This window comes from Natrix helvetica (assembly GCF_964273705.1).
Source record: "Natrix helvetica genome assembly, chromosome: 16".
In the NCBI taxonomy this organism is placed as follows: domain Eukaryota; kingdom Metazoa; phylum Chordata; class Lepidosauria; order Squamata; family Natricidae; genus Natrix; species Natrix helvetica.
The window spans coordinates 8,099,694-8,113,156 of record NC_138563.1 but is presented as its reverse complement, the minus strand read 5'-3'; the positions used below and the strand labels follow the sequence as shown (position 1 = coordinate 8,113,156).

The window sequence follows — 13,463 nt, the reverse complement described above, 5'->3', positions numbered from 1 at the left end:
ACTTAGAATCCTGCATCCAGTTTTGGTCACCACCTTACAAAAAAGATGTGGAGACTCTAGAAAGAGTGGAGAGAAGAGCAGTCAAGATGATGAGGGGACTGGAGGCTAAAGCAGACAATGAACGGTTGCAGGAACTGGGCCTGGCTAGAATCCACATCCTGTCCAGATTTAAATTTGACTTTAGCCACATCTAAAAGCCACATCTAAACGCTGTGACTCTGGAAAGAGTGAAGAGAAGAGCAACTAGGATGATGAGGGGATTGGAGGCTAAAACATACAAAGAACAGTTGCAGGAACTGGGCCTGGCTAGTCTAGGGAAGAGAAGGACCAGGGGAGACAGGAGAGCATCTTCCAATATTTGAGGGGCTGCCCCAGAGAGGAGGAGGAAGGGGGTCAAGCTATTCTCCAAAGCCCCTGAAGGCCAGACAAGGAATAATGGATGGAAACTGACCAAGGAGAGATTCAACAAGGAAATAAGGAAAAAAATTCTGACAGTGAGAGCAATCAACCCATAGAACAAAAGCTGCCTTCGGAAGTTGTGGGAGCTTCATCCCTGGAGGCTTTCAAGAAGAGACTGGACTGCCCATGTGTCAGAAAGGGTGTAGGGTCTCCTGCTTGGGTGGGGGTGGGGCGGGTTGGACTAGATGACCTCCAAGGTCACTTCCAACTCTGTTAATCTGTTAAACTGTTCATATGTTATAAAAACACTCTGCCAGACAGAAAATGAGGACAGAAATTTCAAGAAGGGCTATTTCTCTTCCTAAGATTGATCGATAGACATATTTATTTATTTTTACACACACACACACCTTTTTTATTTTTTTATTTTTACAAATAACTCATTTATTGGTGGGCATACCCAACGTATCTTCCTCCTCCTATTTTCTCCACAAAAATAACCCCTGCTGGCTTGGGCTAAGAGAGCGATTTGCCCCAAAGTCACCCAGCCAGCTTTCACAGCTCATCCCTGAATTCCTCGAATAAGCATTCCTGAAACATCGCTGGGGGACTTCTGAGCTCCTTGGTCTGAGTTTTGTCTCCTTGCTGTCTTTCTGATTTCTCCTTCCTTCCTTCTCTTGCCGTCCCCTGCAGCAGCAAAAGGCCGCCCTCCTGAAGAACACTTCGGCCTTGCAGACCGTGTCCCTCAGGAACAAAAGTGAGTGTGGGCTGGGGATTGCCTGCTTGCAGAACCATGTTGCCTAGCATGTGTGGCGTCGCCCATTTCTCTTCCGGGTTTCTGGCACGCATGCGCACGCAATGATCAGCTGGCTTTGTGCTTGCGGCAGTGCCAGAAACTAGAAGAGCTGGTGTTCTGTTTTCCGGCGTGAGCATGCGCAGCTAATCGGCCCATGCGCATGTGCAGCAGTAACCAGAAGACACGCTGGCTGGCATGCATGCACGCGCTGGAAACCGGACGTTCATTTTCCGGCATGCGCTTGCTCCCAGGGCAGCTCCTCTTCCAAGTCGTGGTCCCGACGAGCGCGCCCAAACCCCTTTTCAGCATTCGGTGCCGAAAAGATTTGCCAACACTGGTACGGACTGTTACAAAGGTAGTCCTCAACTTACGACCCCAAATGAGCCCAAGATTTATGTTGCTAAGGGAGAGTATGTAATGTAAGCTAAGCATATTTGCAGGATATGTGAATTTTTACGCCCCATTTTACGCCTTCTCTTGCCACTTCTGTTAAGTGAATCACTGCAGTGGTTCCAATTATTTATCACACGGTTAAGTGAACCAGTCAGAAGTCGCAAAAGGGCCCCCGGGACACTGCAACCGTCATAAATGTGAGTCAGTTGTCAAGCATCCGAATGTAAATCATGTGACCATGAAGGGGATGCTGCAACGGACGGTCATAAGTGTGAAAAATGGTGGTAAGTCCCCTTTTCCAGTGCCGTTGTAACTTTGAACGGTCACTTAAGTGAACCGTTGTAAGTCGAGGACTACCTGTATATAAAACCTTTATTGTGGTCATAGACCAGGGGTGTCCAAACTTGGGAACTTTAAGACTTGTGGACTTCAAGTTGAAGTCCACAAGTCTTAAAGTTCCCAAGTTTGGACACCCCTGTCATAGACCAACATAAGAAGGATGGGATGTAAAGAGTTTTAAAGCTAGGAAATATAAAATAAACAAAGAATGAGAATGGGTGCAAATTGAATTTTCCAATTGGGTGCAAATCGAAAATTGGGTGTTGAATTCCCTTCTCATCAGCTCTCGGGATATCTTGCCAACTCTTGAATATCAGATTGCCTTTCCTTTTTTTAACCACATCTTCAGCGTTGCTCTGCTTGGGTCCAGAAAAGGGAGAAAGGTTCTAGGTTTCCTTCAGCCACAGGACTTCTCTTTATTGTCACCCAGAGTATTTTTTTCCCCCCAGCTTGAAAAATGCAAAATAGCTTGAGTTTCAAAAGAACAGAAGTGTGTCTTCTAACCCTCACGGAATTATCTGTCCGTATTTTTTAGCCATCACAAGAGAGCGTCCCAATTCTGCCATTTACCCATCGGAGAGTTTTCGGCAGACCTTGCTGGGATCCCGCAGAGGCCGTCCCACCTTGTCGCTTTCCAAAAGTGTCTCCACTACAAACATTGCAGGGTAAGTTAATAAATTTTAAAAAAAGATAGTTTGTCTATGAAATTCAAGGAAAACACGTCTATAGACTGCTCTGAAAGTTGTAGGAAGTGGGCGTGTCTAGCCTAACAAAGAGAAGGACTAGGGGTGAAAAAACAGCAGTCTTCAGGGGTTGCCCCAAAGAAGAGGGAGTCAAGCTATTCTCCAAAGCACCTGAGGGTAGAACAAGAAGCAATGGGTGGAAACTAATCAAGGAGAGAAGCAACTTAGAACTGAGGAGGAATTTCCTGAGAGTTAGAACAATTAATCAGTGGAACAGAAGTTGCCTCCAGAAGTTGTGAATGCCCCAACACTGGAAGTCTTTAAGAAGAAGTTGGATAGCCATCTGTCTGAAGTGGTGTAGGGTTTCCTGCCTAGGCAGGGGGTTGGACTAGAAGACCTCCAAGGTCCCTTCCAACTCTGTTATTCTATTCTATTCATCATAGCAGTCTTCCAACATTTATGGGGCTGTCACAGAGAAGAGAGGGTCAACTTCTTCTCCAAAGCACCTGAGGGAAGGAGAAGAAGTAACAAATGGAAGCTTATCACAAAAATATCCATCCTGGAACTAAGGAGACATTTCCTGACAGTGAGAACAATTAACCAGTGCAATGGCTTCCTTCCAGAAGTTGTGGGTGGTCCATCAATGGAAGCTTTCAAGGAGAGATTGAACAGCCATTTGTCCAGAATGGCATAGGGCCTCCTGCTTGAGCAGGAGGTTGGACTAGAAGATCTCCAGGGTCCTTCCCAACTCTGTTATTCTGTTGGGATGCAGAGACTGGAGGCTCAAACATACGATGAACGGTTGCAGGAACTGGGCCTGGCTAGTCTAGTGAAGAGAAAGACCAGGGGAGACAGGAGAGCTTCTCCCAATATTTGAGGGGCTGCCACAGAGAGGAGGAAGGGGGTCAAGCTATTCTCCAAAGCCCCTGAAGGCCAGAGAAGGAAGAATGGATGGAAACTGACCAAGGAGAGATTCAACCTGGAAATAAGGAGGAATTTTCCGACAGTGAGAACAATCAACCCATGGAACAGAAGTTGCCTTCGGAAGTTGTGGGAGCTTCATCCCTGGACGCTTTCAAGAAGAGACTGATCAGAAATGGTGTAGGGTCTCCTGGTTGGGCAGGGGGTTGGACTAGATGACCTCCAAGGTCCCTTCCAACTCTGTTAATCTATATAGCTCACCTTCCACTGATGTCCTCCAGAACATCTGCCGGTTGGCCAGGGAGGATAAATGTTTTGTCCGCTGCACCTTGAAAAGATAGCTAGCAACAACAATCACTTGCGGTCACGCATTTTGCTTTCTTTTTCAGATCGTTCAATGACGAATCCCCTCTGGGCATCCGGAGGATCCTCTCCCAGTCCACCGATTCCCTGAACATGCGCAACCGAACCCTGTCCGTAGAATCCCTGATTGATGAAGGTGAGAAGAGGAGGGCTCAGATACAGTCAAACTGTATTTATTTCCATGCGCTTCATAAAAGTAGTTCAGGAAACACCCGAGGCATCAATCTGATTTCCTTTTTTTTTTTCCACACTAGAGGAAAGCAGGTGAAATACTAAAATTGGAAAGGTCAGTGGAGGCCACCTGGTCTGTCAGGGGAAGTTCCACCCTGAATTAATGAGGCATGGACCGTTGGCTCTCCTAGCAGCATATTTCCGAATAAGCAGAAATAAAACGCGAAGCAGGTTCTAATAAAAACACTTCAATATAAAAGAAATCTTGCTAACTCAATTAACTACATTTTTGGCAGAGTTATGTGCCTGCATCCTCTTGGCAGGCGAATGGAAGATCAGAAGGAAAGTAAAGAATGTGTGACGTATTATGTCTGACATGCGCATTAATCATTGTCGGATAAGAAACAGTTCAGTCTACTGTATAACTCAGAATAAAAGCACAAGTTGGCAAACCAATTAACGCAGTGACATGGTCCACCATCTGATCAGTGCAGGAAGCCCAATGAAAGCATCCCAAACAAGAGGGGGGACTCGAATAGGGGGACTTCCCCTCTTTCTGGACCCTGATTCCTTCATCAAACGGTCCTTACCGGTAGAGACAATTAAAACTTCCAAAGATACAATGGGAATCTGGTATTTATTTATTCATGCATTGATAAACCTCTTCAAGGCTGCTTTAAGCAGTGTCATACCTGCCCAAAAGCCGAAAACCTTTCAACGAAAATACACCCTTAGTTGGAAAAAAACGATGAAGCAGCATATTGATTTGAAACCTGAGATATTTTTGTTGGGCATCCTACTGGAAAAACATGACCCAAAAGATGATATATCTGGTTTGACATATATTAACTGTAGCTAGAATTGTGTTTGCGCAACAGTGGAAAAACGATGAGATGCCATCAGATGAGAGTGTAATTAAGAAAATATTAGAATGTGCAGAAATGTACAGGTTAACGCTCATTATTAAGGATAAAGAAGAAACTGGGTATTTCTTGACATGGGAGGATTTCTGCCGGTGGTTGGACAATAGAAACAGAAGTTAGAAAGGAGGAGATATAAAAAAAGAGGAAAAGTTAATGTGGATAGAATTGGATGATGACGATGTGATGTACTATTGTAATATTACAATATTACTAATATTACTATTATTATTATTAATAGTATTGTGATGATTATTATAACAAATATGTGGATTTTGATTGCCTAAAACCAAGATCTCACACTGTTCAGTGGAAATGGACATTAATACCCTGTTTCCCCCAAAATAAGACCCACCCGCAATTGGACTTTTGAGCGCATGCGCTAGAATGAGCCCTCCCCAAAAATATTGCAACACAGCAGCAGCCACGAGGTGACCACGCTCGCCGCTTCCTGCACCCCAAAAATAATAAGACCTTCCCGAAAATAAGCTTATTTCAGGAGGCAAAAGAAAATAAGACCCGGTCTTATTTTGGGGGGAAACACGGTATAAATAAAATAAATAAAACATGAAAAAAGAAAGAAAGGAAGCCTCCCAAACAGGAGACCGCCCTTCCTGTGCTTGAATAGGGGGACATGCCATCCTTTCTGGTCCTTAGTTCCTTCATCAAACAGTCCTTACTGGGGTAGGGGTGGGGGGGTCTTCCAAAGATACAATGGGAATCTGGTATTTATTTATTTGTGCGTTTATAAGCCTCTTCAAGGCTGCTTTAATGGGAATCTGGCGTCCAAAAGCTGCAACTGTTTCAATCAGAGTAGCATAAAGTAATGCAAGATTTAAAAAAATAGAATAGCAATTACAATCAAGACCACATTCCTAGTGTTACAGCATTCAAAGCCCAAAGGCTTTCCAGATCTCCAAAGTTTTACAAGTTTCCAGAAGGCTCCAGGAAAGTAGGGATTTCTCCTTGGGGGAAAACTCTTCCAGCCCCAAGGCATGGTTCAGCACATTCTCCTTGTTCCTCTTAACATTCGTTCGTTCGTTCGTTCATTCATTCATTTAATTTTTAACACACTTTTATTACTTTATAAGTAGCTCAAGATGGTAGACGTAGCTAATACTCTTCCCTTCTCCCATTTTCCCCACATGAGGTGAGTTGGCCTGAGAGAGAGTAACTGGCCCAAAGTCACCCATCTGGTTTTCATACTTAAGGCAGGACTAGAACTCACTGTCTCCTGGTGATTGGCCCAAAGTCACTCATCTGGTTTTCATACTTAAGGCAAGACTAGAACTCACTATCTCCTGGTGATTGGCCCGAAATCACCCAGCCGGCTTGCATACCTAAGGCAGGGCTAGAACTCACTGTCTCCTGGTGATAGGCCTGAAGTCACCCAACTGGCTTGCATGCCTAAAGCAGGACTAGAACTCACTGTCTCCTGGTGATTGGTCTGAAGTCACCCAACCAGTTTTCATGCTTAGGGCAGGACTAGAGTTTACCATCTGGTGATTGGCCCAAAGTCACCAAACTGGCTTTCATGTCTAGTGTGGCACTAGAATTCACTGTCTCCCAGTGGGAGCATCTCCCAGGCCAGCATTTTCACAACTACAATTAAACCGTCTCACTTCCTGCAACTTCAAGCCATTATTGTGTGCTGTGGAATGACAGAGAACAGCTTGTGACGGTCTCCTGCGTGGGATATTTTCACGTTTGAAGAAAGATGTAAATTCTTCGCTTCCTTCAGTCTCTCTTTCTCAGATCCGTCTCTCTCGATAAGACGGTGGCTCTTCTCTCAAACCTGCTCAGTTGGCCTGAATCCTTGAAATACGGAACCCAAAACCGGCTAGCGGGCTTGAATGGGGAGTTAAACAAACCAGAATCAGTGGAAAGTCTGTCTTTTCAGCTGGTGTTGCCACCCCAAAGATGCTCCCCCCCGCCCCTTCCAGAGGCAACTGAACTTTCTGGAGCTCACACCTGCCCAATGTCTGATTGTAGACCATCCTGTCCTTGAATGGCCAGATGGACTGGACATTTGAACTACTATAAGTCCATGTGTTTGCCATACGCTAAATCAGGGTTGTCCAAACTTGAGAACTTTAAGACTTGTGGACTTCAATTCCCAGAATTCCCCAGCCAGCATGGCTGGCTGGGGAATTCTGGGAGTTGAAGTCCACAAGTCTTAAAGTTCCCAAGTTTGGACACCCCTGCGCTAAATAAATGCATTTATTTAACGAAGAACTCTACATTTGCCTCTTCTTTCATTTCCTTCTTTAGGGACACGGTGGCTCAGTGGCTTAAGACTCTGAGCTTGTCGATCATAGAGGTCGGCAGTTCGATGGTTTGAATCCCTAGCGCCGGGTAACGGAGTGAGCTCCTGCTCCTTGTCCCAGCTTCTGCCAACCTAGCAGTTCGAAAGCATGTAAAAAATGCAAGTAGAAAAATGGGAACCACCTTTGGTGGGAAGGGAACAGCGTTCCGTGCGCCTTCGGCGTTGAGTCAGCGCAGCCACATGACCACAGAGACGTCTTCGGACAGCGCTGGCTCTTCTGCTTTGAAATGGAGATGAGCACCGCCCCCTAGAGTCGGGAACGACTAGCACAGATGTGCAAGAGGAACCTTTACCAAAAATTTCCTTCTGCCACTTTCAAGCCATTCATCTAATCCAGGGGTGTCCAAACTTGGGAACTTTAAGACTTGTGGACTTCAACTCCCAGAATTCCCCAGCCAGCTTGTGAAGTCCACAAGTCTTAAAGTTCCCAAGTTTGGACACCCCTGATCTAATCAGATTGTTTCAAACTTTCTGTCTGTCTTTGAGAGAATTGGAAAGCCTGTTCAAGGAAGAGTACAAACAGATAATGCAGAGCAATCTTGCAGGGGAAGACTTGGCAGGTTTCCTAGGGAAGGGCTGTGGGGAAAAAATAGAAGGCAGAGGTGGTATCTATAGAAACGTGGCACGTTGAAATCTCGCTGGTATATTTTATTTTTAATTTCAGTAACTTAGACTTTAGAAGGGGCCTTTGCTCAAAACACCCCCAAGCGAGGTTATCCAACCTTGGCTGGATAGCAACAGCGCTTAGACTTATATACCTCTTCTTCAGCTCTATCTAAGCGGTTTACAGAGTCAGCCTCTTGGCCCCCCAACAATCTGGGTCCTCATTTTACCCACCTCGGAAGGACGGAAGGCTGAGTCGACCTTGAGGTGGTCAAGATCGAACTCCTGGAAGTTGGCAGAGTTAGCCTGCAATCCTGCATTCTAACAGGAAGGAAGGAAGGAAGGAAGGAAGGAAGGAAGGAAGGAAGGAAGGAAGGAAGGAAGGAAGGAATAGCAATAGCCCTTAGACTTATATACTGCTTCACAGCCCTCTCTAAGCAGTTTACAGAATTGAACTGAATTTTGATCACATGATCCTGGGTCGTAGGTGTGAAAAACGATCCAAAGTCCCTTTTTTCCAGTGTCGGCGTAATTTCAAACGGTCGCTAAACGGACTGTTGTATCTCGAGGACAACCTGTAGACACCCTTGCTCTTTCTTTCTCCCCCCCAGGAGCTGAAGTCCTTTACAGCCAGTTGATGAGCGACTTTGAGATGGACGAGAAGGATTTCGAGGCCGATTCCTGGAGCCTGGCCGTGGACAACAGCTTCCTTCAGCAGCACAAGAAGGAAGTCATGAAGCGGCAAGACGTCATCTATGGTGAGCTGCTCCCCCCCCCATCAACATACGCCCCTCCCCAACGACAGAGGCCAACCCCCATTTTCCTAGGAAGCTACAAGAGGAAGAAACACCAGACAGTCCCCAAGCCATCAAGACCACAGCAGGGTTTCGTCCCATGCCTTCATTACATTTCTCTACCATGCTCTACATCAGTGTAAGCCTTGGGGAAATGAGCGCAACATTGAAAAAGTGTTGTAAAAACTTAAGCAGAGGAATGGGGGTGGTGAGTAGTGCAGTAGTAGTAGTAGTAGGGCGAGTAGTGAGGGTCCAACAACACCACTCTTTAACTTTAATGTTTACAGATTAACAGAGTTGGAAGGGACCTTGTAGGTCATCTAGTCCGACCCTCCCCACTGCCCAAGCAAGAGACCCTACACCGTTTCTGACCGAGGGCAGTCCAGTCTCTTCTTGAAATCCTCCAGGGATGAAGCTCCCACAACTTCCGAAGGCAACAGTGAGAACCATTAACTAGTGAAACAATTTGCCTCCATTTGTGAATGCAAAACAAGAAACAATGAAGCAACCTGGAATTAAGAAGAAACTTCCTAACAACAGCAAGGGCAATGAACCAGTGGAACTGCTTGCCACCAGAAGTTGTGGATGCTCCATCCCTGGACATTTTAAAGAGGAGATTGGACAATCATTTGTCTGGAATAGTACAGAGGGATGGCCTCCCAGGTCCCTTCCAGCTCTATTCTGATTGAAACTAACCAAGGAGAGAAACAACTTGGAATTAAGGAGAAACTTCCTAACAATGAGCACAAATAACCAATGGAACAGCTTGCCACCAGAAGTTGTGGGTGCTCCATCACTGGGGTTTTTAAGAGATTGGCCATCCATTTGTCTGAAATTGTACAGGGTCTCCTGCCTGAGCAGCGGGTTGAACAGGGGTCGACAATCTTAAACACTCAAAGAGCCACAAATGTCCTAACCGGAAGCCCCCTGTTCAATTCTGGAGCTGACCGGAAGTCCGGTTCCCCCACCATAGAGTCTCCTCCTAGCACGGCGTCCTTTTTCCTCTACCTGTCCTAACCGAAAGCCCTATCAATTGTACAACCGACTTGTGACAGGGAGCCACAGCAGAGGGACGAAAGAGCCACATGCGGCTCCAGAGCTCTGGACTGGAAGACCTCCAAGGTCCCTCCCAACGCCGTTATTCTGTTATTCGGGACACACGTGTGGTTATTCAGTTGCGAGATCCTCTCCTGTCCTTTATAGGGGGTTCTGGGCCTCCACCCCAGCCCCCCGTTTGTTCCCCGTCCGACTCTCTTCCCCCCCCCCGTCTCTCCCTCGCAGAGCTGATCCAGACGGAGCTGCATCACGTCCAGACGCTGAAGATCATGACCAACCTCTTCCGCAAGGGAATGCTGGAAGACCTGCAGATGGACGCCGCGGTGGTGCAGAGCATGTTCCCCTGCGTGGACGAGCTCAGCGAGATCCACGACGGCTTCCTGGCCCACCTTTTGCAACGGCGGAAGGAATCGCTGGCGGACGGCAGCAGCAAGAATTTTGTGATTAGCCGCCTGGGGGACCTCCTGATCCAGCAGGTACTGGAAGGGTCCTCCTTGGGAAGAGCTTCCCTTGCCTCCTTCCCCCCTCCTTTCTTACTATTCATTTGTACCCTGCCTGCATGATTATGTTATAATCAAGGCGGCAAACGTATCTACTAGAGGTAGTCCTTGACTTACAGCCGTTGGTTCAAACTTACAACGGTACTGAAAAAAGGGATTTACGACTGCAAGCCTCCCCATAGTCCTATGGTCAAAATTCAGATGCTCGGCAACTGGTTCATATGTATGACTATTGCAGCATCCCAGTGTGTGTGTGTGTGTGTGTGTGTGTTCCTGTGAGTCCCCTTTTGCGACCTTCTGCCGAGCCAAGTCAACAGGGAAGCCAGATTCCCTTAACAATTGTGTTAGAATTGAACAAGTGCGGCCATTCGCTTAACCACTGGGGCAAGAAAGGTCGTAAAATGGGGCGAAACTCAATCAGGTTTTCAGCAACGGAAAGTTTGGGCTCAATTGTGGTCGTAGGTTGAGGACCACCTACAACAACAACCCAATGAAATGAGTTGGGTGGAGAGATGGCGACTGACTCCAGGTCACCCAGCCAACTTACGTGTGTAAAGCAGAACTAGAATTCACCGTCTCCTGGTGATTGGTCCCAAATCACCCAGCTGGCTTTCATGCCTGAGGCGGAACTAGAACTCACTGTCTCCTGGTAATTGGCCCCAAATCACCCAGCTGGCTTTCATGCCTGAGGCGGAACTAGAACTCACTGTCTCCTGGTGATTGGTCCAAAATCACCCAGCCGGCTTTCATGCCTGAGGTGGAACTAGAACTCACCGTCTCCTGGTGATTGGCCCCAAATCACCCGGCCGGCTTTCATGCCTGAGGTGGAACTAGAACTCACTGTCTCCTGGTATTTGGCCCCAAATCACCCGGCCGGCTTTCATGCCTAAAGCAGAACTAGAACTCACCATCTCCTGGTTATTGGCCCCAAATCACCCGGCCGGCTTTCATGCCTAAAGCAGAACTAGAACTCACCATCTCCTGGTGATTGGTCCAAAATCACCCAGCCGGCTTTCATGCCTGAGGTGGAACTAGAACTCACTGTCTCCTGGTTTCTAGTTTGGTGCCTTTAGCACTACACCAAGCCAATCCTGCCTTCCAGTTTTCAGGCCCCGCTGCTGAGCAGATGAAGAAGGCCTACTCAGAGTTCTGCAGCCACCACACCAAAGCCGTCAAGCTTTACAAGGAGCTCTTCACCCGGGACAAGCGGTTCCAGCAATTCATCCGGGTAAGGTCTTCCCCTGTTTCTCCCGCACCCTTTCCTGATCCCCAGCCTGTTTCTGCAGCGGCCTTCAGCGGGGTCACAAACCAGAGGAACCCTTGCGCATCCTCTCCTTGCCTCCTCCTTCCTGGCAGCAGCTATTTTTACCTGCCCGCCAGCCTGCTTGCAAATCACCTGAGGATTCTCCCAGCGATTTGGTTGTGGGAAGCCGACAACCTCCCCTATAACCCTGGCATTTGGTTAGTGCCGAAATCACTGAGTCAACCGTCCCACCTGACAAAGAAAGGCTTGTTTTTGCCCAGAATAGACTTTACAGAAGCTTAAATGGTTGCAGAAGTAGCAAAGCCGAATCTGAGGTTTTCCCGTGCAAACAACGCAAAGCAAATTTTTTCCCGGCCAGTTATCTGCAAATATCCAATCAGGCTCTTGCATATTATTTAGTAAACAGGTTCTCAGTTCCCAGCTCTGCATAACCAATGGTTGTCCTTCACTAGCTGGAACTTCTCACGAGGCTAGGCTGGCCTTCCACCCCCCCATCTTTCTTACAGATCAACCTTCCCCTCCTCAGTTGCTAATGTCAGGCTGTCAGCTCGTGAGGCTTGAATAGCAGAGAGACAGCTTCTCTTAGTGACTGAAATTCCAGTCCCACTCGAGGACTACCTGTAGTCCTACGCGCAACCCTTTCAGGGCTTGTGCACGTCCTCATTTTATAGCGGTGACCGAAGCTTTGGGGTTCAGATCTGGCGTGAGATCATGTGGGTGAGATGGTGTACAGTCGTGGGCTGCATATCTTGTGGAGGGATTCTGGGTAATCCTCCTCCTGCCTCAATGTTTCTAGAAATTGTCACGCTCGACGGTGCTTCGGCGGCACGGGATGCAAGAATGCATTCTCCTCGTCACTCAGCGCATCACCAAATATCCTGGGCTCATCGATCGAATCCTGCAAAACTCCAAAGGTACCCGAGAGAGTGAGGCACAGGCGGCCTTTTAGTGTCTTGTTATGTTTTTTAAGGGAAAAAAAAACTTTCATTAACAGTTAATGACATCTATTTTTCAAATTTGTACTATGGGCTGTTTCTATCACCTAAGAAATATATTTCTAATATTTAAAGTATGGAATATGTAGTGTGTGTGTGTGTGTATAACATACATACGTGTGTGTGTGTGTGTGTGTGTTTAGTATATTGTGTGTGTGTGTATAGAGGTTAAATTAAACATTGCAGTAATCTTCAAATCCCTCTGTTAATCCATCTGATAGAAGCTGTTTTTCAGCCTATTTGTCCTTGTTTTTATTATCCTGTACCGGCTGCCGGATGGTAATAGTTCAAAAAAAAAAGGTTGCCCAGGATGAGATGGATCTTTAAGAATGCCTTAATTTATTATTTTCATTCTTTAAGAAGGAAAGCCGTGTGTCTGCCCCTCCTGGGCTGCGCAGCTGCCTCTGAATTGCCTGCAAATGTTGCTTTTCTCTCTTCTCCCTTCCGTCCCTTTCCGAGGCTCTCTCAGTGAATCCGCTAACGTTCTCTTTCTCGTCCCCCCCCCATCTTCACACCCCCCCCAGGGAACGAAGTGGATCAGAAAGACCTGAGCACAGCCCTATCGCTGGTCAAAGAGCTGATCTCCACCGTCGACCAGGAAGTCCACAATCAGGGGAAAAACGCGCGGCTGCAGGAAATCTACGGCCGGTTGGATGGACGGACCAAGGCCCACCTGCCCCGGGAGCGGGGGCCCTTCAGCAAGGAGGAGATGCTGCGACGGAAACTGGTCCATGACGGCTGCATGCTCTGGAAGACCCCCGCCGGGCGCTTCAAAGGTGGGACGGTGTTCTTGCTCGAGGGGCAGGAAAGACCCCCCCCTCCCCACCCCCCCACCCCCTCCCTGCCGTGGTTTAGCTTCTGAACTAAGGAGAGGCAGGTTCTGCAAACAGATTAAGCGAATTAATATATTGAGCCCAAAATTTCTTTGTTAAATAAGACA

The 13,463-nt window shown here is 47.3% G+C and overlaps 2 protein-coding genes across 9 annotated transcripts in view; one reads left to right on the top strand and one right to left on the bottom strand.

Annotated features, from left to right (window-relative positions):
* LOC309400166 (uncharacterized protein) overlaps positions 1 to 13,463 on the bottom strand; it is a 189,538-nt gene that overhangs the window by 74,682 nt on the left and 101,393 nt on the right. The gene's annotated exons all lie outside the window — the stretch shown is intronic.
* ARHGEF2 (Rho/Rac guanine nucleotide exchange factor 2) overlaps positions 1 to 13,463 on the top strand; it is a 164,697-nt gene that overhangs the window by 136,325 nt on the left and 14,909 nt on the right. For all 8 annotated transcript variants that reach the window (XM_081968502.1, XM_081968503.1, XM_081968504.1 and 5 more), the window contains 8 exons: positions 1,093 to 1,156; positions 2,463 to 2,592; positions 3,921 to 4,030; positions 8,526 to 8,672; positions 9,990 to 10,240; positions 11,367 to 11,492; positions 12,325 to 12,442; positions 13,048 to 13,299. In XM_081968502.1, the coding sequence (XP_081824628.1) occupies positions 1,093 to 1,156; positions 2,463 to 2,592; positions 3,921 to 4,030; positions 8,526 to 8,672; positions 9,990 to 10,240; positions 11,367 to 11,492; positions 12,325 to 12,442; positions 13,048 to 13,299 (1,198 nt within the window). The remainder of the gene's footprint in view (positions 1 to 1,092; positions 1,157 to 2,462; positions 2,593 to 3,920; positions 4,031 to 8,525; positions 8,673 to 9,989; positions 10,241 to 11,366; positions 11,493 to 12,324; positions 12,443 to 13,047; positions 13,300 to 13,463) is intronic.